General features: G+C 59.4%; 1 protein-coding gene across 3 annotated transcripts; it reads left to right on the forward strand.

Annotated features, from left to right (window-relative positions):
* Positions 1 to 2,971: 2,971 nt before the first annotated feature.
* MYO1C (myosin IC) lies at positions 2,972 to 26,705 on the forward strand. Of its 3 annotated transcripts, none has more exons than XM_022595624.2 (32): positions 2,972 to 3,081; positions 10,233 to 10,388; positions 10,504 to 10,619; positions 11,165 to 11,363; positions 11,445 to 11,525; positions 12,784 to 12,963; positions 13,044 to 13,142; positions 13,859 to 13,972; positions 14,058 to 14,129; positions 14,556 to 14,675; positions 14,788 to 14,870; positions 15,092 to 15,197; positions 15,310 to 15,390; positions 15,670 to 15,761; positions 17,462 to 17,556; positions 17,637 to 17,683; positions 17,798 to 17,878; positions 20,458 to 20,563; positions 20,669 to 20,786; positions 21,400 to 21,513; positions 21,589 to 21,665; positions 22,000 to 22,068; positions 22,156 to 22,240; positions 22,325 to 22,484; positions 23,139 to 23,222; positions 24,061 to 24,154; positions 24,244 to 24,299; positions 24,420 to 24,555; positions 24,634 to 24,704; positions 24,797 to 24,894; positions 24,970 to 25,069; positions 25,468 to 26,705. In XM_022595624.2, exons 1-32 carry the CDS (start codon positions 3,007 to 3,009, stop codon positions 25,492 to 25,494), a joined length of 3,192 nt encoding a protein of 1,063 aa, XP_022451332.1. In that variant the 5' UTR covers positions 2,972 to 3,006; the 3' UTR covers positions 25,495 to 26,705. The 3 variants fall into 3 exon arrangements, with proteins under 3 accessions (XP_022451332.1, XP_022451334.1, XP_022451333.1); XM_022595626.3 differs by lacking the exon at positions 2,972 to 3,081 and adding an exon at positions 3,865 to 4,001; XM_022595625.3 differs by lacking the exon at positions 2,972 to 3,081 and adding an exon at positions 8,242 to 8,859.

Consider the following 26,705-nt stretch of genomic DNA (forward strand, 5'->3'; position numbering starts at 1 on the left):
AGGAAGTCCCAAGGTCTGAGCAGAGGATTGGACCCAGGTTCGCTTCTGCTAGTGGGTCAGGCTCCATGGCCCCAAGCTGCCCTCTTGTGAAGGGCTGGAAGGTGGTAGAGGACCTACGGCCACAGACTTTTCCAGGGTGGTCCTTGCCCCATCCAGGTTGTCTTCCCCTACCCTTGCCTGCCATCACAGGCCAGAAACCTGCCCTTTGTCTAGACCACTCTGGGACCTAGAAGTGGGGGCAGGCGGAAAGGAGAGTCAGAATCAAGATGTTCTGGAGAATCTGGCCCAGGGGTCTTCAGAGAGCATTCTCCAGATGCCGTGTGGACACGGCCCAGCCCCACTCCCACCATTTGCCTCCAGCCGCTGTTGACGCTACATCCTGTTTCCGAGGAGAAGACACCTCAGGGAGCCTGCTCTGTGACTATTAACGCCCAACCTATGACCTGAGACTGGGGGACACTCCAGTTGCTCTGCATTCCTACTTCACCCTGGGAGCCATCAGGATCTATCCCTCTGGCTTCTAGCAGGCCATGGCCATCTGTGTTCTGTGGCTGTTGCATTGGGGGATAATTAGAAACATGGCTTTTACACTTGTGACTCCTTCATGATAGTGGTGGGAACGGGCACACGTTCCTGGGCCCTTGCTAGACTCCAGGACGAGGACCCTGTTATCCAGACTAGACTATGTCTGAGGATGACAGATGTTGCCCAGATGGGAATGGGATGAGGTTCTGGGATGGTGGCCCTCTTAGTCCCTGGTCCAGGTGGGGCATGTCTCTTATGCTGTTGGGCACTTCGTTTACTCTGCTGCTGAGCAGGTAGAATGGATTTCTTGGGACTGAAGTCTCAGAAAATGTGCATACTCTGCTCTCACCGATTCATCCCTCCTCACCCGGCACTCCCTCACACCTTAGTCTTGAGCCTTGGTCCTGGGTTAAGCTCTCCAAAAATGTCACCATCTCTTCTCTCTGCCCCATCTCTACCCCAGATCCCTGTACTCCGAGGTCCCCATGATAACTTCTATCCCTGCCCCCAACACACACATACCCGAGGGACTCTGAACCCTTGAACTCGCCACCTGTTTCCTTCTCACGCACAACCATCGTGGGTGCTGCTACAGAGCACCCTTCATCTGTAGACGGGGAAACCAAAGCCCAGAGGAGTGGCATGATCCCTCCGGACTTAGCCAGGGAGCTGTGGTGTCATGCAAGACCAGAAACACAGGAATGGGGTCAAGCCCTGCATTCGAATGACAGTTCCACCTCCACCTACTCTAGGAGTCTCAGTTTCTGTAAAATACAGTGTTCCGGTTCACAAGATTATTGTGAAAGAACAATTACAAAACAAAAACAGGGCTTCCCTGGTGGCGCAGTTGTTGAGAGTCAGCCTGCCGATGCAGGGGACACGGGTTCGTGCCCCGGTCCGGGAAGATCCCACATGCCGTGGAGCGGCTGGGCCCGTGAGCCATGGCCGCTGAGCCTGCGCGTCCGGAGCCTGTGCTCCTCAACGGGAGAGGCCACAACAGTGAGAGGCCCGCGTACCGCAAAAAGAAAACAACAAAACAAAATAGTCTATCCAGCTCTTCATTCTGATTGATGTAGCCCTGGGGCTGGACCTCAGGGCTCCTGACTCCAGGGGTCCCCCTGTTTCTTCTGTTTCTGGATCATGCTTGTCTTCTAGGTGCCCACCTCTCCCCTTTGCCCTTAAGTCTTCACACACCCCTACCCCTGCCTCCTGTTAGCAGGGAGGGGTGAGTCCAGCAATGATTGAGAGGCGGGAAGGGGAAGGGGGGGTGCTCTCCCTCCTCTTGGCCCCAGTCAGGATATGGCCGCTCTGGGCCCAGCCCTGACCCGCTGGGTGGAAACAGGAAATATGTGAGACTTGGTGTGCGCTGGGTCTCTGTGCCTGGCTCCACGGCTGATAAGGGCCATTGTGTGGCCGCCGGGGATGATCCTGCCCTGGATAGATGTGCTTCCCAGAGGAAGGAAGGAAGGAAGCTTTGCTGGCCTTTCCTGGGCGGGGGAAGCTGAGGGGAGGGAAGGAAGGGTGCCCAGGGAAAGTGCCTGCCCGAGGGGGCCGGCGGCGCAGGCCCACTGGACTCCACCCCTCCCCTGCCAGCATCTTCCTCTGGAAAGATCGCTTTCCCCAACCACTTCCCCCTTTGCACTTCCTATAAGGAATGGCCGGAGACCTGAGGGCTCAGTCCCAGGCCAGGAAAGTGTCAGCTGTGATTTAGCAACGATAAAGATAGGAAAACAGGAACATTTGGGGGTGGGGAGCACCTGAGGGTGCTGCGGAAAAGTAAGGGGCAAACAAGATTAAGGCTCCCCATCGCCAAGCCACCCAGGAACCAACCTCAAGCATTTGAGGCTCCAGAGGAGGGTGGGACAGGGGCCTCCTCACAATGCCCTCCGGCCTCTCCAGCTAACCCCTCTGCCCAACATGGCCAGTCCCCAGCAGCCTGGCGCCTCAAACTCCAGGGGCTCACCTGCCGCTGTGGGAGGCGGACAAGCTGGGGGGGACTGTGCCTATTCATGGATCCTCTTGGCTTAGGGAGGATGTACATTCTGACTTGGGGAGTGGTCACTGTGCTCTCCAGCTGATACCAGCGAGAGGGCAGCTGGAGAGGCCTGACCATGTAGCTGTTGGGGAGAAAGGCTTCCTACACTTTGACCTGGAGCCCAGGGTCCCCCATGGGTGGCTGCATCAGCTCCTCCGGTTACCTGGGACAACAAGCATTTCCTCCGTCCCTCAGCCCCTCCTCTTCCTGCCCCAACCCTGCTGGGCCAAGAGGCCTCCCAATCAGACCTGGGCTGCTCCAGCTGTGTCCTGAGGCACTGGACCAGACACATCCCCCGGGGCTGGAGTTGAAGCTGAACCAAGCGGCCATCCCAGCGTGAGACTAGATTCCTGGTTCCGGGAGCAGCCAGAACCAGCGGGCGGGCAGGCAGACGGGCTTTTGCTCAGAGGCCCCAGTGCTCAGCACGCTGGCTATCCACAGACGGAATGGCCCTGCAAGTGGAGCTGATACCCACCGGGGAGATCATCCGTGTGGTTCATCCCCACAGGCCCTGCAAGCTTGTAAGCTGGGATGCTCTGGGCTGGGAGGAAGGGTGGCAGTGTCTCGCCAGGGCCCAGCAGCTTCCTCTCAAGCAAACCCCTCGGGAAAGAGGTGAGCAGTGGGGGAAGCATTCTGATCCTTGGTGGGACAGGAACAGACTGGACAACAAGGGGTAAATGGAAGGAAGAGTGTAGGGTTTAAGCCCACCAGGAGCAGAGTGTTTCAAAGCGGGGATCTGGGTTTGAATCCCTTCTCCTCCAGCTCCCTGATCCTCAGTGGGCTGGCCTGTGAACTGGGCTAACAACACCGAGGTGACAGGGCCGCTCTGAGATCTAAGGACCAGCGCATGCAAAGCTCCAGGTGCACATAGTACAGGCTCAGTTAATGCCGCTGCTTTCCCGTCTGGCCTGAAGAACAGACACTGGCCGGCTCAGAGCAGTAGCGTGGGTGGAGAAGGAGGGTGAATGGAGCGAGGCGGTCAGAAAAGGGGAAGAACTGACTTGGCCTGGCACGCAGGGCAGGGTCGGGTTTGCTCTGGTGATGCAAAGGCGACCTAGGATAAGGGAGAACCCCATAAGACACACGCCGCCCAGCACTACAGCGAGTGGGCCCGGTCGTCAGCCAGAGGAGGGTGCGTGTGTGCATGTGTGTGAATGACTGTGACGCGCCTCGTCCCCGGGAGCTGGCTGCGGAGTGTGCTGCACTAAGCCCCCGCGGACACGGACGCGGGCCGGGGCCGGGGCCGGCACCGGGGCGGCCTGGGCGGGGCCGGAGGGTGCGCGCGCGCGCGCCGGGGCCTGGGCCCTGACCGGGATGACGACAGGGAGCGGCCCGGCCCCGGGCGGGCCCTGGGCGGGGAGAGCGTGCCTGGGCCGCCGACTCCGGAGCCGTCCACGCCGACTAGCCTGGCCCCCGCCCGCGCACCCGAGAAGCCAAGCCGGTGGGTACGGGAAACTACGTGAGGGCCGCAGCCGCGCGGCCCCGGGGGTGGGGGGGCTCCGCTGGCGGGCGGGATGGAGGAGAGGGTAAGCGGCCGGGCGGCGAGCCAGGCCCGGAGCTACGGTTGGGGAGGCGGGGGTCGCCGGCCCAGGGGCCGAGGGTGGGCTCGGCCCGGCCCGTGCGGGGTCCCAGGACCCGGTGGCCCCGGGACTCGGCCTGTTAGAGACTTAGATTTCTTGCGGGTAACGTGAGGGCGGAGAGGAGCGGCTGGGATCGCGTGACCCAGGCGCCCTGCGCGCCCTCTGGGGCCCTCCGGCTGCCGGCTTTGCCTCCGGGTTCCGGAGAAGCCGCCCGGGCCCCGCCCCTTCCCGTTCCCCGCCCCCCGGCCCAGCCGCGCCAGTGGCCCCTGCGTGTGAGTGCGGCGGCTGGGGGGCTCCGAGATGAATGAGAGAATGAATGGCTGGCCCACGGCCTATTCAACGCCCGGCACGCTCCGGCCTTCTGCTCACACTCCCGGGCTCTGTGATTCATTCATTCACACAGGCGTCCACGAGGGGTTATTGAGCTCCCACTGTGTGCCGGCCTGGAGCGGGAGCAGTCTCCTGGGAGAGACTGACAAGGAAACCTTCGATCAGAGCGGAATGCGATAAGGAGGGGGCTGTGTGTTGCGGGGAGTCAGGAAGGGGTTCTGGAGGAAGTGATACCTGAGCCGAATCTTCAAGGATGACTAAGAGTCAGTCAGGTGGGGAGGGGTTTGGGTGCGAGGGCCAAGGAAGCTGCAGGTGCAAAGGCTTGAAGCTTAGAGCCACGCGGCTGGTGGCAAAGGTGGAAGCAGCTCCTCCTGGCTGTGTGTGGTGGTGAGGGAGACATGGGGAGAGAAGGGACTGGAGACGGCTGCCCCTGTAGCCACATAGGAGCACAGGAGCAGTGGGGTAAACTGAGGACACAAGGGGCTTCTGGAGTCCACATACAGGGGCCTGGCGAGAAGCAGTGGGTGTGCTTGGCATATGGACAGGTGCCCTATAAACCTTCACTCTATTAACATGAGATGTTAATTGATCGGATTTGCATTTGTAAATACCACAGGTGGCTGTGGGAAAATGGATTGGAGGGAGGAAGGCAGAGAGGCCAGTTTGGAGGTTGCTTGCTTGGTCCAGGGGCAGAGCAGTGGTGCAGGAGCCAAGGGGAGGTTTTAGCAGGTAGTGACTCCTTGGTGTGAGGAGTGGAGCGAGGAGGGCGGGCCTTTTTTTTTTTTCCCCTCTCTGTTGTGGCCTCTCCCGTTGCGGAGCACAGGCTCTAGACGCGCAGGCTCCGCGGCCATGGCTCACGGGCCCAGCCGCTCCGCGGCATGTGGGATCCTCCCAGGCCAGGGCACGAACCCGTGTCTCCTGCGTCGGCAGGCGGACTCTCAACCACTGCGCCATCAGGGAAGCCCGGGTGGGCCTTTTGATGCCAGGCGGTGATGACTAGCTGGAGGTGCCTGCCTCCTCTCATCTTACAGGATACTGAACAAGGAGGATAGGTTAGTGGGCAAGGCGCTTTGTTTACTTCTGCTGGACCCCCAGGCAGAGGTGTCTGGCAGGCAAAAGGCCCATGGTTCTGGAGCCAGAGTATACAGCCCTTGACTGGGGCCCAGTGAGATATCAGGTAGAACCCCTAAGTCTCCAGCTTTTCTTTCCATTCCCCCTCGTAACAGTTCCCTTCAGTCTGGAACAGTCCTTGGTGGGGCAGCCTGGGCCCAGACCTAAGATATGTTTGATAATAAAAAAGCTGAACACCAGTTCTGTGCCCAGCATGCGCTGTGGGTGAGATAGGCTGTGGTTCTTTCCGCTGCCCCAACAGGCCATGAGGCTGCCTCAGTGGAAATCAGTTTCTATTAGCAATCTGGGGGTCCTCAGAACACCCTCTCCAGACTCGCATAGACCTGAGCCAGGGGAACAACTGAGGCTGCCCACTGCCCTCCCCACTCCTCCAGAGGGCAGGCTTGGGGGCACCTGGCCCATACTAGGTAACGGGCACTGGATGACCCAGGTCTGCTGGGCCTGCGCCACCTTTATGGGAAACACCTCCCCAGGTGGGAGGAGACTCAGAGGCATCCTTGGGAAATAAGTCCTGGGTCACTCAGGGGTCACAGCTGCACCCCAGCTTGAGGCCAGCCCCTAGGTCCAGGGCCATGCTGGGGGCACAGGTCATGGCCCACTCCCTAGCTGCTATTCCTAAGGCCTACATGTCAATAGTCACACAACACCGCCAAGGGTGGGTACTGGGCACTGCTAAGGAAGTTCGCTAAGGAAGGTCATGGCCTGGCAGGTAGCATGTTAACCCTGACAGAGAAGCTGGGAAATCCTCCAGCCGCTAGGCAGGCGTCTTTCCCTCAGGGCAGCCCTGTAGGAGTAGACAGTGGTAGACTTCCCGGTTCCAATCCCAGCCCTCCTTTTACTAGTCCTGGGATCTTGAACACGTCATTCGCCTGCCCAGCCTCAGTTTCCCCGCCTGTAGAATGGGGGTAATAATACAGACCTCATGGCTCGGCTGAGGGCATTGAAAGGAGTACAGTACCAGAAGACAGTGCTCCGAACGCAGGAAGCGCCCGGCGCTGCAGTCTTGGCCGCGGTGTCTCTCACACGCTCTGTCCCCCGCCTCCCTACCCCCTCTCCCGGGCGGACGCTTCCGTCCAGTGAGGCGAGGCGGCCGGTGGCGGTGGCCAGGGGCTGTGGTCGGGGAGCAGGCCCTCTGGCCCGCCTGGCAGCGGAGACGCCCCCTCCTTCCGCCGCCGGGCGGTGGCTGTAAGGGAGTCAGCGGGCATCCGGGGAATGCAGCGGCGGGGCTCGGGCGGGGGTGGCCGGCCGGACCCCTCCGCACGCGGATTCCCCTCATTCCTGCCGCTTGACGCGGCGGCGGCGGGAGCGGGCACTGCGGCCGCGAGGCCCCGCCCCTCTGCCAGCTCCTCGCCTCGGGCCCGCGGGCGGCCGCCAGCCGAGCCAGCCTAGTCCTTGTACCAACCCCGGAGCCGTGCTCCTGCTGGGGACCGGCTGGACCCCCTTCCTCCAGTCTTCCAAGGCCCTTCCCACTCCGGGTGAGCGGGAGGCTGAGGTCCCTCCCGCCCTTAGCCCGAAGCTGGTGGCATTTAAGGCCCCCGCCCCCTCCGCTCCCACCCATCTCCCAGCTGCGCGCGGTGGCACCCAGTCCCCTCGCTCCCTCCAGAGGGCCCCATCTCCCAGCTGGCGCCCCCGCCGCGGGGTCCCCAGGGCCGCGGCTCCGGCCGGGCTGTTGTTCTCGAGGTAATGAGCCTTCCCCACGAGGCTACAACCCGCACCTGCCGCAACCTCCCTCCCTCCCCGGGGAGCCCAGGTCTGAGAGAGGGGCACGCTGAGGCTTTGGGTCCCAGCCCTGCCCTTTTGCCCCCTAGGTCAAGTCAGCATCCGGCGATTGCGCCTCGGGTTCCTTATCTGTCAGGTGGGGCACAAGTAAAGTTCGAGAGCTCTTTGTTAACTGGCAGGCAGACACGCCTGAGGGGCTTTCCCCGCTATAGAAGAAGTGTGACCTGTCTGGCCCAGGACCTGGCTCTTAGTAGGTCTGCTCCAAGCGTGTGTGCAAAGTGTCTGTCCGAGAGGGAAGTGGTGTTTACTGAAGGCCTGGGAGGTGCCTTGGCGGCTTATCTTAGCCTTCTCAACAGCCCTTTGAGACAGGTATTAGCCTCGTTTTAAGGCTGAAGGAGAGGCTCCCAGAAATTAACTGACCTGCTGGCAGTCATACAGCTTGTGAGAAGCAGCCCAGCCTTTTGGAAGAAGCACTAGCCATCACACCCCCACCAGCGCTGGGATCTGAGCTAGAGTTTGCCCCCCAGGCTGCTGCCCACCGAAAGCCCAGCGAGGGCGGGGCTGCTGGGGGGCTGGTTTGGGTAGAGGGAGGATGTCCTGGGCAGAAAGTATGGAGGGATCCAGAGGGACAAGAGAGGGAGACCCTCTCCAGAGGAAGGAGAGAGGTGAAGAGCCCCTGGGCACAGGGGCCCTAGTCGGGATGTCCTCGATAGGGGAGAAAGGTATTGCCCCAAATGCTGGAAGTCGGACGTGGATTCCCCAGATGGAAAGCTGAGCCCTCCATGGAGGCCGGGCACGCACCGCGCTCGGCAAAGGTGCTCTGGCTGCCTTCGTCCCTGGGGTACGCGCTCTGTGCTGACGCGGGAAACTAAAGAGATTTCCTAGAGACTTAAAGACACGGGATCCACCCTCCAGAGAGTGTACGGGGGTGGACAGTGTCCCGCACGGAGGCTCCGCCCGCCTGGGCGCGCCGGCCGTATTTGGACATTTCGTTCTATTTTTAACTTTCCCGGGACTCGAGGTTGGAGTGTGGGGGTGGGAATCCTGCTTCCTCCGGGACCCACGGGCCTCTGCCTAGTGAGTCCCGCGCCTGGCCTAGTGCGTAGTGTAGACACAAGCCCGGAAGTGAGTTCCGGGTCAGTGTAGACGCGGCGGCCGCGCGGGTTCCGGGCCCCACCCTGGAACCAACGAAGTCCCTCCTGGAAAACCTGACTCAGGCGGAGCCCCTGCCCGGCGGGGAGCTCCGCCCCCGCGCCCGCCCCCACCCCACCCTTGTACCCACCCACGCCGCGAGATCCCCCTTAGTTCCTGCCCCACCCCTACCAGCTGGGGAGGGACCCCCGAGTCCAAGCACCGAAGGAGGCGGGGGCGTCCGGGGAGTCCCGCGCCTCCGAGGCACACGGAGGGGGCGGAACGGGGGGCGGGTCGGCCCCTCCCTCGTGACGCCGCCGCCGCCGCCGCCGCCGAGCCCCGAGGCGAGAGCTCGGGCAGCGGAGCAGGGCGCCAGGCCGACCGGGCAGGATGCGCTACCGAGCGTCGGTGAGCGGGGCTGGCGAGCAGGGCGGGGGTCCCGGGCGTCCCTCCCGGCCTCGCGGCGCCGCCTCGGCCTCGCCAGGAAGCGGGCGCGGCCCAGGAATTTCGGGTGGAAAAACGTCCCGGAAAGTTGCAGGGGGAGGAGGCCGAGGCAGGGAGGGCCGTGAGGCTCTCGGACCCGGGCCGGGTGAATAGCTCCCGGGGAGGGCTGAGAGCGCCGAGACCCGTCACCCAGAGGGCAAGGGGGCTGGAGCTCGGGCCAGATTTGGCAGCAGCTTCGGGACAGTATTGGAGGGGGGAGGGGGCAGTGAGGGACAGGCCTAGGAGAGGCAGGCCCCTGGCCAGACCCTGAGGGGTTCCCCGGCCAGAGATCTGGGTAGCCTGCGGTTGGAGGAGGCCTAGTGGCCTCTTGGGGATCTACACCCCCCTCCCACCACGGTGGCCACCTTGCTCTTCTCTGATCCTTGACACTCTTGGTGTCAATTTTCTAGAGCCCTCAGACCCTTTTGAAGAGTGTGCTCTGGGGTGGGGGCCTTGTTGAGCCTGTACTTCTCCCCACCCTCTAATGGGGTCCGGAGAGAGCTGTGTTTTCCGCGGTAAAATCCCCACTCCCTTGAGGCTTTTCGGGGCTCTCAGGGGAGGAGGGTGTCTGTGAACCTGGCAGCTGGAGGGGAGGGTGTGGTTCAGCTGTGGGAGGGAGGGCCCCCCTTCTGGGGTGGGTGTTGAACCCAGCTGGGATGGGAGGTCCCCTGGGGGAATCCCTCTCCTGTGGCCTGGGGTGGCATCTTGCTAGGTCCCTAGACACTCTCCCCCTGGAGACTCTGGGAGTGGGTGTGGGAGAGATGGCCCCACCCTGCCTGTAGAACTCACTTTGAGCTATTTGTCCTACAAAGCACCTGTCACACGTGGCCCAGAGCTAAGGGACTTGAGGTCACCTGGTCTATCTCAACTCCTCCTTCTTGAGAAGGACACAGCCCAGAGAGAGGAGGGGTTTTGTCCAAGGTCAACAGAGCATTCTTTCTCTTACTCTCATGACCCCCCCTTTCTCTGCGCAAAACCAGCATCTCCCTGGATTCAGTGGCCTTGCCCCCGTGTCCTCTGGGTGCTCTGTGCTCCAGTGTCCTGTGTTCAGGTCCCATGTGGTCTTTGTTCTGGGACCTGCGTCCTCAGTGTTCCATGCACCAGCTTCCTGCCATCCAAGCCCACTGTACCCAGCCTGGTACACCCGTCTCCTGGGTGTTCCCTGCGTCGTGTGTCCAGGCCCCCTGTGTCCATGTGCCCCTGGTTGTCCTCTCAGTCCCGCAGGCTATGCTGGAGGGGAGAAGTGGCCTTCCCTTACCCTGCTGCCGCTGACCCTCTCCCATGGCCCCTCCTTGCAGGCCCTGGGCAGTGACGGGGTGCGGGTGACCATGGAGAGTGCACTGACCGCCCGTGACCGGGTCGGGGTACAGGATTTCGTGCTGCTGGAGAACTTCACCAGCGAGGCAGCCTTCATTGAGAACCTGCGGCGACGCTTCCGGGAGAACCTCATCTACGTGAGGCCCGAGTGGGAAGATGCAGGGGGTGCTGGGGGCACAGATGCAGGCTGTGAGGGAAAGAGGCTCAGGGGCCTCTGGGAGAAACTTCTGACCCTCCTCCCCTGACCCCCAGACCTACATTGGCCCTGTGCTGGTCTCTGTCAACCCCTACCGGGATCTACAGATCTACAGCCGGCAGCACATGGAGCGTTACCGGGGCGTCAGCTTCTATGAGGTGCCACCCCACCTGTGAGTGACCCCCCCCTCCTATGAGTGACCCCCTCATCTCCACCTGAGATGACTCCACCCGACCTCCCACTTGGAATGAATCACAGTTCACATCTGTGAGGAATGCCCAGTGCCCACCCAAGGTGAATCTCTACTCCATCTGGGCAGGACCCCGCCAGCCTCCACCCCAACTCACACTCATGACTTATTCCCCCAGCTCTACCTGAACATGGCCCTCCAACCTCAGTGACCCTCTGACCCCCACCTCTGAGGGACCTCCCAGCCCTACCTATGAGTGACCTCAACCTTCACCCGAATGACCTCCAATCCCCCCACCCATGAGTGATCCCCTCAATCCTCTGTCTGAATATGACTCCCATCCTCAGCTGGGAAGGATCTCTCTTGACCCACACCTTGGAGGGTTCCCCCATCCTCAAGGGTACACCCCCTTGTGAACCCCACCAGACATGGGAGCGCCCACCCCCAGTCCTACCTGTGGAACTCCCACCTCCTGCAGCCACTTGACCCCTGGCCCCCTAAGCTCCTGACGGGCCTCTCTGCCCTAGGTTCGCGGTGGCTGACACTGCCTACCGGGCACTGCGCACGGAGCGCCGGGACCAGGCAGTGATGATCTCCGGGGAAAGCGGGGCAGGCAAGACAGAGGCCACCAAACGGCTGCTGCAGTTCTATGCTGAGACCTGCCCAGCCCCTGAGCGGGGCGGTGCCGTGCGCGACCGGCTGCTGCAGAGCAACCCCGTGCTGGAGGTGAGGGCACAGCAGCACCTGGGGGGCGGAAGGGGCAGAGAGAGACTGCCAGGCATGCCTCACGCCCCTGTTCTCTCCTAGGCCTTCGGAAATGCCAAGACCCTCCGGAACGATAACTCCAGCAGGTTCGGGAAGTACATGGACGTGCAGTTTGACTTCAAGGTACCTGTGGGTGGGGCAGGGCAGGGGTGGTGGGATTCCCATTCAGCAGGCGCCCACTGGCCAGGTCTTTGGCACCAGCAAATATTTACTGAGCACCTACTGTGTGCCAGGCGCTGTTCCAGGTGCTGGTGGTACAGCAGTGAAACAAAACAGACAGAAATCCTGCCTCCAGGGAGGTAGACAGTAAACAGAAAAATGTAATTTAGCTGACAAGTGTCACGGCAAAAAATAAAATGAGGCAACGGGCGGGAGCAGTTGCTGTTTTAAATGAGGCAGATACAGTAGGCACTGAGAAGGTGGCATTTGGTAAAAGTTTGACGGAGACAGAGGGATGAGCTGTGCAGATACCTAGGAGAGTCCGGGCAGAGGGCACAACCAGTGCAGAGGCTCTCATGGGGAAAGTGCTTGATGTGTTCATGAACAACAAGGAGGCCAGAGTGGCTGGAGAAGAGAGCAAGGGGCCAAGGAATAGAAGAGGAGGCTAGATGCTGTGGGTCCTTTCGGGTCTGTGTAAGAACTTTTTTTAAAGCTCTGAGTGGAAGGGAGGCGAGAGAGCTGGGGGGGGGTTTTTTGTTTGTCTTTTTGGCCGTGCCCATGTGGCTTGTGGGATCTTAGTTCCCCGACCAGGGATCGAACCTGTGTCCCCTGCAGTGGAAGCGCAGAGTCCTAACCACTGGACCGTCAGGGAAGTCCCGAAAGTTTGAAACAGAAGCGTGTTGCGACCTCACTTTCCCCTTAAGATGATCACTCTGGCCGCTTTGTTGAGAGTAGACGGCAGAGAACCAGGCCGAGCAGTTGGGAAGCTGATGACTATTAAATCTAGATGACAGATGATGGTGGCTGGGCCCAGTGTGTTGGCAGTGGTCGGACTCTGGAGGTTCTGAAGGTTAAGGCAGCAGGATTGGCTGTCCGATTGGATGTGAGGTGTGGGAGACAAAGAGGCTTCCAGGACCGCAGACTGCTTGGCCTGAGCACCTGGAAGGTTGACCGAGATGGGAAGAGGGAGCTAGTTTGAGGAGGGGAGAAGAGGAGTTCAGTTTCAGGCCTGTTGAGACTGAGATGCCTGTCGGACATCCAAGTGGAGCCGCCAGGTAGATAGGGCTGAGCGTCCTCATTTCTCAGAGGAGGAAACAGGCCAGAGGGGGCGACTTGCCTGAGCCATGGGCAGAGCTGGAATTCGGAGGGCAGGGGAGGAAGGGGAAGATGGGCTCTGTCCCCAGTCCTCCTGAGCAGTCGCTACATCCTGCCCTGCCCACAGGGCGCCCCTGTGGGTGGCCACATCCTCAGTTACCTCCTGGAGAAGTCCCGGGTGGTGCACCAGAATCACGGGGAGAGGAACTTCCACATCTTCTACCAGCTGCTGGAGGGGGGCGAGGAGGAGACACTGCGCAGGCTGGGCCTGGAACGGAACCCCCAGAGCTACCTGTACCTGGTGAAGGTGAGTAGGGGCCAGGCAGGGCGGGTGCCATCCAGGGAGCCCAGTGCCACGGCTAGAACCCAGCTCTGCCCATCCTCCAGGGCCAGTGCGCCAAAGTCTCCTCCATCAACGACAAGAATGATTGGAAGGTTGTCAGGAAGGCTCTGACGGTCATCGACTTCACCGAGGATGAGGTGGAGGTGAGGCCTCTGCTGGGACCCTCCCTTTTCTCCTGTCATACCCTGAAAATCTCCGTCTACCTTTACACCCCATTTCTACTCTAGCCGCCTTTTCGTCTCAGATTTCCTTTACCACCTCTCCTGCCTCCTTTTTAAAATTTATTTGTTTTATCTTTGGCTGCGTTGGGTCTTCGTTGCTGCATGCAGGTACCATAGTCTCTGTTTATATGAAAATAAGAAGAGGCAGAAGGAGTTCCATTTCTGCCAGAGACAAGTCTGTCTTTTGCTAATTTTTTGAAAGCAATGGGTTCTCTTTTTTAAATTATTTTTTATTTTTGGCTGCATTGGGTCTTCATTGCTGTGCACGGGCTTTCTCTAGTTGCGGCAAACGGGGGCCACTCTGCATTGCAGTGCGCAGGCTTCTCATTGCAGTGGCTTCTCTTGTTGTGGAGCACGGGCTCTAGGCGTGTGGGCTTCAGTAGTTGTGGCACGTGGGCTCAGTAGTTGTGGCTCGCGGCTCTAGAGTGCAGGCTCAGTAGTTGTGGTGCACGGGCTTAGTTGCTCCGCGGCATGTGGGATCTTCCTGGACCCGTGTCCCCTGCGTTGGCAGGCGGATTCTTAACCACTGCGCCACCAGGGAAGCCCCTCTCCCGGCTCCTTCTGACCATCCACTGTGTGCCCCTGTGGGGCTCTCAGCCCCTCCTGTAACCCCCACCTACCCCTCCCTGTCCCCCCAGGACCTGCTGAGCATCGTGGCCAGTGTCCTGCATCTGGGCAACATCCACTTTGCTGCCGACGAAGAGAGCAACGCCCAGGTCACAACCGAGAACCAGCTCAAGTATCTGACCCGGGTGAGTGGGGCAAGCAGAGGGCGAGGACAGGGCAGCTGGGGCGGGGCGAGTGCACCCTCACCAGGCCCACCCCTTCCCTTGGCAGCTCCTTGGTGTGGAAGGCTCAACGTTGCGGGAAGCCCTGACGCACAGGAAGATCATCGCCAAGGGCGAAGAGGTGAGGGCCAGCCTTTGCTTCAGGGGCTAGTGGGGGCGGGAGCAAGTATTGTACGGCAGCCCTCCGCCCATCATCCCCCTTCCTCCGGTCTGCTCAGCTGGTCTTCTTAGCAATGCTGGAAGGACATAAGGCGGGTGGCTCAGGGAGGCTCAGGGAGCTGGCCAAGGTCACACAGCAAGAGGGTGAGGCTGGAAGGAAGACTCACCTCCAGGAATGGGGCCTCTTTTTTTTTTTTTTCCCTCCAGGAATGAGGTCTCTTGTCTTATACCACCTTCCCTCTGGTGGGGCCACTGTGTCCTCCCCTGGTGCCCCCCAACCCCAGACTCATTGTGGGCAGGGAGGGCAGAGTGGTCAGTTTCCTGAGTGCGAAGGGACCGGGGTGGGAAGGGGCTGCATTCATTTCCCCATCTCACTCTCCACCCCCAGCTCCTGAGCCCGCTAAACCTAGAACAGGCTGCCTACGCGCGAGACGCCCTCGCCAAGGCCGTGTACAGTCGCACCTTTACCTGGCTGGTCGCGAAGATCAACAGGTCGCTGGCCTCCAAGGTGAGGGCTTGGCCCCTGCTGCTCCCAAGGTGGCAGGGAGGGCAGACCAGGGAGGCCCGGGGCTGGGAGCTGGCGAACGTTGGGACCCATGCTCTTGGTCGTCTGGCCCTAGGATGCTGAGAGCCCCAGCTGGCGGAGCACCACGGTCCTCGGGCTCCTGGACATTTATGGCTTCGAAGTGTTTCAGAACAACAGGTCAGAGCCCCACTGTCCCCTTCCTGTCCCTCCTCCCGTCTCCCCTGTCCTGGTGCCTCTCCTCTTCCCCAGCCTCTCACATTCCTGCCAGTGTCTTCCCAGCCACCTGGGTCCTGCTCTGTGTTTCTTCCCTTAGAGCTGTGGGGCCTCATCCCAGCCCTCCCCCGCTTCTGGTCCCGTGTCCCCTGGAATTACTGAGGGCTCCTCTGTTTCCCTCATAGCTTTGAGCAGTTCTGCATCAATTACTGCAATGAGAAGCTACAGCAGCTCTTCATTGAGCTCACCCTCAAGTCGGAACAGGAGGAGTATGAGGCAGAGGGCATCGCGGTGAGTGCAAGCCTGTGGGCATCCCCACCTGCCATGGAAGCCCGGGCGTCGGTCTCCCCAGGAGAGGTGCCAGGACCCCATGATGATGCCTTCCTCCCCTCTTGCCCCTCAGTGGGAGCCTGTCCAGTATTTCAACAACAAGATCATCTGTGACCTGGTGGAGGAGAAGTTCAAGGGCATCATCTCCATTTTGGTGAGCCGTCTGCTCCTCCAAGGCCCCGTGTTGGGGGCTGGGTGGGATGACATCACCCCTTTCCCCTTGTTCTCCGGACCTGTCCGCAGAGAGCCAGAGTTTGAGCAGGGACAGGACAGGGCTGTCTGTGGAGGGTGAGGTGAGGTGCTGGCCAGGTCTGGGGGGCTCCCTGTGATCTGCCCCTTTCCTCTGTGTCTGCGCCTCCCATGGGGACCCCTGAGTCCCTGTGCTCTCCAGTCCCTCCCCCACACGTCCTTCACCCTCTGCCACACCCCCCAGGATGAGGAGTGTCTGCGCCCCGGGGATGCCACGGACCTGACCTTCCTAGAGAAGCTGGAGGGCACCGTCAAGCACCATCCACACTTCCTGACGTGAGTGGGCTTGTGGGGCTTTCCTGGGGCAGAGCCTGTGGAAGCCTGCAATCCCCCCTAATCATTGAACACCAGTCACAAGGGGATGACCAGAGGAGGCACTAAGTGAAGGACAGGCACACAGAGCCGCGGCTCCTAGTGTGTCCACAGAGTCACAAGCGAGGAGCACAGCTTCCTCCTTTTCCTTTTGAGAATGAAACTTCCTAAGATTTTCCTAGCTTCCTTATTTGGAAATTCCTTTATATTTAAGGAATCCCCTAAAGCGGGGTGAGGGGAGAAAAGAAACAAGCCTCTCTGTTCCAGCTCTGCCCTGTGTATCTTGAGTACATCAGCTCCTCTAATCTGAAGCAACCCCTAGAGGAGGTTTTACTGAGGTTCAAAGAGGTGAAGCCCTTTGCCTGAGGTTATCTCACATCTAGTTAAGTCCAGAGCTGGGACTCAGGCCCAGGGCTGCAGATTAGTTCCCCGACTAGGAATCAAACCTGGGCCCCGGCAGTGAAAGTGCCAAGTCCTAACCACTGGACCGCCAGGGAATTCCTGAGCAATTTTTTTTTTTTTTTTTTTTTTTTTTTTGCGGTACTCGGGCCTCTCACTGTTGTGGCCTCTCCCGTTGCGGAGCACAGGCTCCAGACACACAGGCTCAGTGGCCATGGCTCACGGGCCCAGCCGCTCCGCGGCACATGGGATCCTCCCAGACCGGGGCACGAACCCGTGTCCCCTGCGTCGGCAGGCGGACTCTCAACCACTGCGCCACCAGGGAAGCCCCTGAACAGCTTTTGCTTAAGAGAATATTAAAAACCTTTCTCTGGAGCGAGCAAGCAAGGGAACCTGTTGTTTGTTCTCGCTCCCCGCACCTGCTGTAGCAGGGGCCCCAGTAAAGAAAGCCTTGCCTGAAAAAAAAAAAAGAAAAAGAAAAACTTTTTTTGGCTGTAAAAATAATGTCCCTCATCAGAGAAAAGTTGGAACGTGTGCAAAAGCCACTTGTAATCCTGTCACCTAGAGGTCACCACTGTTAATAATTCGAGACATTTTCTTCCTGCCTTTTTCTATACATTTTTGTTTCGTAGTTGAGAACTTATTGTGTGTAAGGCCCAGGATGATGTTATATCCTGAGTATCTTCCTGTATCATCAAACAGAAAAATTTCCTCAGAACACTTCCTCCAGCGGCTCTAAAGCAGATACTCCACTGCTCTCACCCAGCCTCTGGGGGCCCTGTCCAGCCTCCAGGTTTCTGCTGGGAAAACAGGGCTGCCACGAATATCTATCTCTGTGCCTTAAATCTCTGCCTGGTCTCTCTGGTTAGTTGCTTGGAATTGTTCTTAAAAGTAGAAAACGGGCTAAAGGGTATAAACATGCTTAAGACATAAGTAGTCTCTTGGGGCAGATTCCAGTCTTAAAATGTAGTGGGCAGCACTCAGCCCTCTGAGCAGAGACATGTAACAGCCAAAAGCAACGCCAAGTAGCCCTCCACCCAGCATGCCCTGGCAGTGCGGAGGCCAAGGTCCCCGTCCTGGTGCTGTGTGACCCAGGACAAAGCCATCTACCTCTCTGAGCCTCTGTGGCAGCCTCTGTGCAGGGAGGTGGCCCCGCCCTGTCAGCTTTTTACTGGATGCCTGGTTCCTCTCTTGAAGTCTCTTCAGCAGGCAGGGTGCATGGCTTAGGCCAGCAATCTGCAGCTTCCTCTCCCTGTCACCCCCAGGCACAAGCTGGCTGACCAGCGGACCAGGAAATCTCTGGGCCGCGGGGAGTTCCGCCTGCTGCACTATGCTGGGGAGGTGACCTACAACGTGACCGGTGAGGATCCTGGGGCTGGGTCCCCACAGTGGGTGGGGAGAGGGGCTCTCCCTCCCCTTACCTCTGCTCTCTCCTTCCAGGGTTTCTGGATAAAAACAATGACCTTCTCTTCCGGAACCTGAAGGAGGTGCGGAGGACCAGGGGGAGGGCTCGCGGTCGGGGCTCTGTACGACGTCTGCCCCAGGAATCTGACAGGCCTTACCCTGTGCTCCCACCATGACGCCCTGCTCTGCCCTCACAGGCCATGTGCTGCTCGGAAAATCCCATCATGAGCCAGTGCTTCGACCGGAGCGAGCTCAGTGACAAGAAGCGGCCAGAGACGGTGTGAAGGCTGTGGGACCCGAGGGGGTGTGTGTGTGCACGGGAGCGGGACCAGTGCCTGCATGAGCTGCAAGTTAGCAGCGTGTGTTTGAGTTCGTGTGTTCACTGGTGCCTGGCTGTGCATCGGTGTGTGTCTGGGAGGCTGCCCGTGGGTGCATCTGTGCTTACTTCCATGTGTACCTGTGTGTGCACTGTCTCTAAGTGTGGACGTGTATGTGTACACCTGTGTCTGTGCGGGCGCTTGCGTGCATTCACCCCCACAGCAGACATTTGTAGTGGACATTGCTGGGCACTTCGGATACAAAAATGAATAGGTGCTCTCCTAGAAATGTGCGCAGGGTGCTATGGAAACTTAGGGACAGCAAATTGCCTGAGGGAGTTGAAGAGGGGAGGTGGTCAGGGAGGGCTTCCTGGAGGAGGAAGCATCTGAGATAACTTGGGAATGAGTAGGTGCTTATCAGATAGACAGAGGGCCCCACACAGGTACACAGTCCAAAAAAATCCAGGAGGTGGACCGGAAAGTGACATTTAGAGGAGAGAGACGGGGAAAGGCAGATATGGCCAGTGGTGCCAGATGCAGGGAGAGCTCCAGTGAGCTGTGGTCAGAGGTGTGGCTGCTGGGCTTGGCAAGAGGAGTGCCAGGGCAGTCCCAGGAAGAGCAAGGTCATGGAGAGGTAGAAGCCACAGCGCTGCAGGCCAAGACATGCAGGCAGGGAGGCCATGGAGGCAGCATGTTGTCCAGAGTCTGACTCCCTGGGACCCTGCCCTCTGCTCCCCACCCCCGCCCCTTCCCTGAGCATTCTCATCCATGGCCTCATATCCCCCTCCTTGACGCTCGTGAGGACACACCCACTTGATCCAGGCCTCTCCAGCAAGCCATAGATTCCACTGATCTCCAAGTGGCCTGCAGGCACTCCAGACCCCAGTAGTCTATAAAGGGCCCTTGACTACCCAGTGTCCCAGGCCTGCTCCTTCTGTTTCCCTAACTCAGGGCAGGGACCACCCTCCACCCAGTCCTGAAGGACAGAAACCTGGGGGCATCATCCCTGATTCTTCAGCCTCCCCCATTGCCCTCATCCTAACAACCGTTGGATCTTGCCGGTTTCTGCTGCCCGAATACCCTTGCCTCTCGGCCTCTCTGTATCCCTTACTCCAGTTTGGTCCTCTGAGCCAGCCACAGCCTCCTCTGTGGTCTCCTGGCTTCCCAGTCTGTCCTTACCAACCATCCTCCACCTGTCTGCTGTAGAGCTATTCCAAATGGCAGATCTTTTCCTGTCATTCCCTCCCTCCAAATTCCTCTTTCGCTCCCTATTTCCCTCAGGATAGAATTTAATCTCCCTAATGTGACTCTCGAGTCCTACCGTGATACTGCCTCTCTGACACTATCTTTTTTACTCCCTCTGTGGATCCTTGCACTGCTTGTAGTGCCCCGTGTACACCAAGCCTTGGCTCACTTGGTTGCTCTGCCTGAATGCCGTCCCCTCCTGCCTGCCTTCGGGCTGTCTCCTACTTACCCTTTAATTCTCAGCTGAAGGGTTATTTTCAGAAGACTCTTCCTGATGCCCCCTACCCCACAGACTGAAATAGTTGCCCCTTCTTGATGCTTCCAGAACCCCCAGACATACGCCCCTGGCATTAATGGGACCGCAGTGGATTGCAAATCTTTGCTGAGGCATCCGCTTCTCCCACAGGCCTGAAGTCTTTGAAGGTCCTGCAGTGCAGTGTACAGGGATAACGGTTGAACGCATAGGAGTAGGACACACTGTTTAGGAATGCGGCCCCGAAATTCTAAAAAGAGAAAGAGTGGCTGCCAAAGGAAGACATAGGATTGAGGTTGCCAGGAGACCTGAACAGGATTTTTAAGACGGGAATGAGGTTCTTCAACTGAGGTCTCTAGCTCGGCCAGAGGGATGCAGGTGATGTAGTCTGGCTCCTTCCTCTGTTGTGAGGGAGGGGTGATGGGAGAAGGGGATCTGGAGATTTTGTTGACCTTCATGGGTTTATAGCCTCTGTCTCTAAACAAAGTATGGAAATAGTAGAGCTTTCATTTTGCTTTCGTTTTTGTTTTGTTTTGTTTTCTCCCCACTAAATAGAAATGAGGGTTCTTAGCCTGTTTCTGGCAATCTGTTAATTTACTAGGATAGTTGTCTTTCATCTGCTTTCCAATAGGCACAGTAAATTTAGTTGAAGAGCACATCTATATGCTACAACTTGATTACATCTTTTTTTCTGGCTCTTTTGCATTTTTTCTTTTACCAAGTTTCAGTTCCTGCATATAGAATTAAATAAGAAACAAAACTTGTAAAGTTGTAACATTTCACTTGGAAATGCTGCCCAGTCTTCAGGAGCTTCAGAATTCTGACCTTTGCCGATGCTGGAATAAAGTGTTGTAATTAAAAAAAAAAAAAAAAAAAAGTAAGGGCCCACGCAGGGCAGGGGTAGTTGTGGGAACTGGTTCTGTTTTGCCCCAGGGAGGGGTCTCTGGGGGGTTTCAGAGCTCCGCCACGGGGAGCGACATCTGCAGGGGTTAGCGGCCTCAGCCCAGCTCCGACCAACCTTCCGTTCATCTTGGCTGACCAGGTGGCCACCCAGTTCAAGATGAGCCTCCTGCAGCTGGTGGAGATCCTGAAGTCTAAGGAGCCTGCCTACGTCCGCTGCATCAAGCCCAATGACGCCAAGCAGCCCGGTAAGCCCTCTGCCCCCTGGGCCAGTGCAGGCTGTGCCTCCCCTGCAGAGGCAACGGCCATCTGGCGGCAAAAGCCCTCTGACCACCCGGTTATCCCTCCCCCAGGCCGCTTTGACGAGGTGCTGATCCGGCACCAGGTGAAGTACCTGGGACTGATGGAGAACCTGCGCGTGCGCAGAGCCGGCTTTGCCTATCGCCGCAAATACGAGGCTTTCCTGCAGAGGTGGGGCGGGGCCTGGCTCAGCGCCAGGGGAAAAGGGTGGGAGGGTCGTCGGCGCCTCCTTGATCCCGGGAGGGAGGACAGCGATTCTCCGCCCCATTCAGGGACGGGCCTCTGAGCTGCTGTGGGATCCACACCAGGGGCCCCTCCATGCTGCAGGCCTAATGTCAAGCTTGGTAGGGCAAAGACCAGCCCCCCCCCACCCCCACAGGCCCTGCCCTCACAGAGCAGCTGCTCAGGGGTCCATGAAGCGTGCATCCACATGCCTATCTCTCACCAGCGGAGATAGTAAACGCCTGTGAAAAGGACAGAGTTTCCAATCAGCTCAGAAAGGATAGAGCAGCTTTGGGGTTATCCTGAGTTAGGGGCCTGGGGAGTCAATCAGGTGTGAATTCTACCTCTACCACTTTCTAGCCCCATGACTTTCAGCAGATGAGAAACGTCAATTTCCTCATCTCTAAAGTGGGGATAGTAACAGAGCGACCTCTCAGGCTTTCTGTGAGCTGTGAGTCAGTGGGAGCACCCAGCAGATGCCCGGGAAAGCTGGTTTGGGCCCCCAGAGAAGGATGCTGGCAGGGGTGGGGGCTGAGTGCATTTCTACCCCTCCTGTCCCCAGGTACAAGTCACTGTGCCCAGAGACATGGCCCATATGGGCAGGACGGCCCCAGGATGGGGTGGCTGTGCTGGTCAGACACCTCGGCTACAAGCCGGAAGAGTACAAGATGGGCAGGTGAGTGGCTCCCACGCCTGGTGTTTGGGGGGCACGGGGGTGGCAACCAGGGGCCGATCAGTGCTGCCTTCACAGGACCAAGATCTTCATCCGCTTCCCCAAGACCCTGTTTGCCACAGAGGACGCCTTGGAGGTCCGGCGGCAGAGCCTGGGTGAGGGAGGGGCCCCACCCTTCCTATCCCAGTGGAGTCCACTCTGGGGAGCAGGAAAGAAATCACTGCATTTGGGCTCCTTCTCCAGGAAGTCCGCCACGCCCACATTCAGCTGCCCTCCTCGTCACCAGCCCCAGTCTCCTGCCCTTGGCTACACACTCTGCATGTTCTCATGTTGCTTTGCTCGCTCCCTTGCTCTTTCATTTACTCTCCCTTCACTTAATGCTCATTCAGCCACTCCCCTCACTCATGCCACTCAGTGAGCTCTGACAGTGCCCGGCCCCCAGCCGGGTCCCTTGCGCTCTGGCCAAGGGACTTTCTTTCCCAATTACAGCCACGAAGATCCAGGCCACCTGGAGGGGCTTTCACTGGCGGCAGAAATTCCTCCGGGTGAAGCGATCAGGTTTGGGGGCCCAGGGGTCTTCAGGAGGGCAGGGGCTAGGGTAAGGGTGGGGAGGAGACAGAGGTCAGCCGTCTGTGGCCTCTGCAGCCATCTGCATCCAGTCGTGGTGGCGAGGAACCCTGGGCCGGAGGAAGGCAGCCAAGAGGAAGTGGGCAGCACAGGCCATCCGGCGGTGAGCCCTGGACGCCATGGGGGGCGGGGTGCAGAGTGTGTGTGTGCGGGGGTCCGTTACCAGGCTTCTCACCCCCCCACACAGGCTCATCCGCGGCTTCATTCTGCGCCACGCACCCCGTTGCCCCGAGAACGCCTTCTTCCTGGATCACGTGCGCACCTCTTTTTTGCTCAACTTGCGGCGGCAGCTGCCCCGGAATATCCTGGACACTTCCTGGCCCACGCCGCCACCTGCCCTGCGTGAGGTCCGTGGGCCCTCCCTGCTGAGTTAGGAACCACCAGCAGGCTCAGCGGAGGGACCTAATAACCATGTGACCAGAGGAGCCATCAGGGAAGGGAAGGGAACTGGAGCTGGGCTGCAGAGAACGAGTTCTTTTTTTTTTATATAAATTTATTCATTTTATTTATTTGTTTTTGGCTGTGTTGTGTCTTCGTTGCTGCACGCGGGCTTTCTCTAGTTGCAGCGAGTGGGGGCTATTCTTCGTTGCGGTGTGTGGGCTTCTCATTGCGGTGGCTTCTCTTGCTGCAGAACATGGGCTCTAGGCTCGCGGGCTTCAGTAGTTGTGGCACGCGGGCTCAGTAGTTGTGGCTCACGGGCTCTAGAGCGCAGGCTCAGTAGTTGTGGCGCGCGGGCTTAGTTGGTCCACGGCATGGGGGATCTTCCCGGACCAGGGCTCGAACCCGCGTCCCCTGCATTGGCAGGCGTATTCTTAAGCACTGCGCTACCTGGGAAGTCCCAAGAATGAGTTCTTTGCAAAGAAGCAACTCAGGAATGGAAGAGTGGTCCAGGTTGAGGGGGTGTCACTTAGGCCAAGGCCTGATGGTAGGCACATGCCTGTTGTCTTCAGAGGGAAGGGAGCCAGGCTGCCTGGGTGCCCTGACCTCGCTCGCGCCCACAGGCCTCGAAACTGCTGCAGGAGCTGTGCCGGAAGAATATGGTGTGGAAGTACTGCCGGAGCATCAGCCCTGAGTGGAAGCAGCAGGTATGGGGCTGGGAGGCAGACATTGGGGGACTAGCCAGGGGGCCACTCGAAGAGTGCTGGCCTGGAGGACCTTCACCCCAATTTACCACGTGCCCTCAAATGGATCCCAGCCCGTTTGGCCTCATGTATGAAGCCGCGGCTGGAGTAGATTTTGCACGGCAAATAGGGTTTATCTTCTAGACCAGCTCCGCTGGCCTGGTAGAGGCTGCCCAGAGCCCTGTGTTGAAAAGGCTGCAGCTTGAGTCTGATAGAGTAGTTCCAGAGAGAGACGTTGGTGGCTGACATGCCTGTATTTGCCAACTCAGTATAGGATGATGCTAAAGGACGCACGCAGCAGAATTAACCTGCAGTAGTGGTTTTTTAAAAAATTAAAAAATTTTTTTGGCCGTACCTTGTGGCACGCAGGATCTTAGTTCCCCAACCAAGGATCGAACCTGTGCCCCCTGCAGTGGAAGCAGAGTCTTAACCACTGCAGTGCCAGGGAAATCCCAACCTGTGGTAGTTCTTTGAGTATCAGCAACCAGCCAGATCTCAGGCTGGAGCTTTATCTCAGGGGTTCCAAGGCCTGCTGTGATGGGGAATTATCCCCAAAGTGGGGCCTGAACCCTGACAGTACTGTCTGTCATGACCCTTCTGAAGGAGCCTGTGCCTTGGTCAGTGGGGATGGGGGTAAGGGAGAGAAGGGGCTAAAGGGGAGTGTTGGTGGTAGGGCTTAGCCTCTGGTGCTGGGGCCAGAGGAGGGTGAGGGAAGCTGTCTCAGTTCCTGAGGCTGGGCCTGTCCCTGCTGTGATGGCCGCCATCCCTCTGACCGCCCCCCTCCCCGCCCTTGCCTCCTCAGCTGCAGCAGAAAGCCGTGGCTAGTGAGATCTTCAAGGGCAAGAAGGACAATTACCCCCAGAGTGTCCCCAGGCTCTTCATTAGCACACGGCTTGGTGAGCCCCTGACTTCCCAGCGCGTAAGCCCTCCATCACCATCCTAGCCCCCTCCTCCTCTCACCTCCCCTCCCCCATCCGGGTTGCAGGTGCAGATGAGATCAGCCCCAAAGTGCTGCAGGCCCTGGGCTCTGAGCCCATCCAGGTGAGACGCTGCCTGCAGGCGGCCCTCAATCCCAAACAGTTCTGCTGCCCGAGGCCTGGGTCGGGGAGTCAGGGCCTGGGCAGAGGGTGAGGAGGCCCCTCAGCCACGCTCTGTCCCCAGTACGCAGTGCCCGTCGTGAAATATGACCGCAAGGGCTACAAGCCCCGCTCCCGGCAGCTGCTGCTGACGCCCAGCGCCGTGCTCATTGTGGAGGATGCCAAAGTCAAGCAGAGGATTGAGTACGCCAACCTGACCGGTGAGCCGGAGTCCAGGGCTGGGCGCGGAGGGCCCCTGCTCTGACCCTTGATCCCTGACCTCTGCCCTTCCGCCTCAGGAATCTCCGTCAGCAGCCTGAGCGACAGCCTCTTTGTGCTCCACGTGCAGCGTGAGGACAATAAGCAGAAGGTGGCCCTCGGGGGACTCGGGGGGGGGGCCGGGGGGGGTGCTTCTCTAGCTCTGGGCAGGGCCTGACCCCCTGACCCCGTCTGGGCCCCCAGGGGGACGTGGTGCTGCAGAGTGACCATGTGATTGAGACACTGACCAAGACAGCCCTCAGCGCCGACCGCGTGAATAACATCAACATCAACCAGGGCAGGTGAGGCGGGGAGGGGCGGGGAGGGGGCTGTGCGTGCGTGGGGCGGGTGGGCCTCACGCACCACCTTCCCTCCAGCATCACGTTCGCAGGGGGTCCCGGCAGGGATGGCATCATCGACTTCACGACCGGCTCGGAGCTGCTCGTCACCAAGGCCAAGAACGGGCACCTGGCTGTGGTGAGTGGGGCCTGGCAGCAGCACCCTGCCTCCCGCTGAGGGCCCTGGGGCCAGGGCAGAGCCTCTGGTGGCCGAGCCTTCCAACCTCAGCAGTGCTGGGCAGAGCCTGGGAGCCTCGCCGTGGGTCCTTTGAGCTCCCACAGTGCAGAGGGTCATAAACATGGCAGCGCGGGGGCGGGGGGGATCAGGGGGGTGAGAGTGTGCTGGGGGGAGGGGAGGCCCGCTCTGGCCAGGGCAGTGGCTCCCGTGGGAATAGGGTTGGAGTCTCCAGCGCCAAGGCCTCTAGACCACTCCCCCAGCTTGCCCCCGCGCGCTGTGACATATCTAAGCCGTGAAGACAAGTGCTCGAAGCACCTCTGCTTCCGGCTCACCACCTGGGCTTCTCCCCCGTCCCACAGGTGGCCCCACGGCTGAACTCTCGGTGATGAAGGCGCCCACTGGACCCCCCTCCCGCCTCCCAGTGCTTTGCTCATCCCCTTCTCCCCTTCCCAGTTACCAAAGACTCGAGCTTCCAGACAGGGACCCAGGGACACCTTGAAGCCCACCAACAAACTCCTGCCTGCCGCTCGCCCCTCTCTTGAGGGAGCAGCAGGGACCAGGGAGCTGCCCCAGGAGTGGGCCAGGCCGGGCCACAGCAATAGGAAAGCCGGGGCCAGAGGCAGCCACGCCAGCCCCACTGCCAATGCCAAATATTTGAGAGAAGGGAACTTTTGCTGAGGTTTTCTCTGAGATTTTTTGATGCTTTATAGGAAACTATTTTTTAAAAAAGCCATCTTCCCACCCCCAAGACACACTGGATGTGTTTTCCCTGACTCCAGCAGGGCAGGGAATGGAGCTGAGAGGGTGGGCGGTCTGGGCCTTGGTGCCCTCTTCCCTGCCCAGGCCACCCTCTCCTCCTCGTTTCCTTGGCACCTTGTCCGTCTGCCTGCCCACCTGTAGCCCACTCCAACATCCCCCTGGGGGCTGAGACCACCCTTGCCTGCCCCCTCCTTCCTGCCTTAAAAATGCCCTTCTAATATCATCCCAGCCTGAGGGCATCCTGGAGTAGGGTACAGGACCCCTAGAGCATAGAATTTGGACGACTCTGAGAGATCACCTAGTCTAGTCTCCTGGTGTGACGAGCAAGAGACAGAGGCCCAGAGAGGGGAAGGGACTTGCCCAAGGTCATCCAGCAGGTTGGGGCAAAACCAGACTGCAACCCTGTCCTCAGCACACCTCACTGCCTCTCCCAGGGATGGGGGCCCCGTGAAACAGGCTCATGCCTTAAGGGTGCATGTGGCTTCCTGACCAGCAATCACCCTTGGGGGCCACCAGGTGGGAGGAGCTCTCCTGCCTGAGTCCATGCCTTAGGTTGACAAACACCCTGCCCATATACTTTGGCCCCAATTCAAGGACATAGGGCCTTTACTGGCCCCTGACCCCCCTCCCTATCCTGGGAGCCTGGGGAAGGGGCCGGCCTTGGGAGGAGCTGCAGGGGCGTCACCTCTTTCTGCTGCTTCTCCCCCTCCCCCCCACCTCCCCAGAGGGGCTGGGGGACTGCCCAGCTGCCTCTGCCCTCCTGGGGGGGGGTCTCAGCCCACTGCTGACACTTCTGCAATCCAGAGAAACACTAAATAAAGCAATACGTGTTTGCCAA

The sequence above is a fragment of the Delphinapterus leucas genome, chromosome 19, assembly GCF_059928025.1.
Source record: "Delphinapterus leucas isolate spDelLeu-1000000601 "Yukka" chromosome 19, BTC_Dleu_Yukka2, whole genome shotgun sequence".
Classification (NCBI taxonomy): Eukaryota; Metazoa; Chordata; class Mammalia; order Artiodactyla; family Monodontidae; genus Delphinapterus; species Delphinapterus leucas.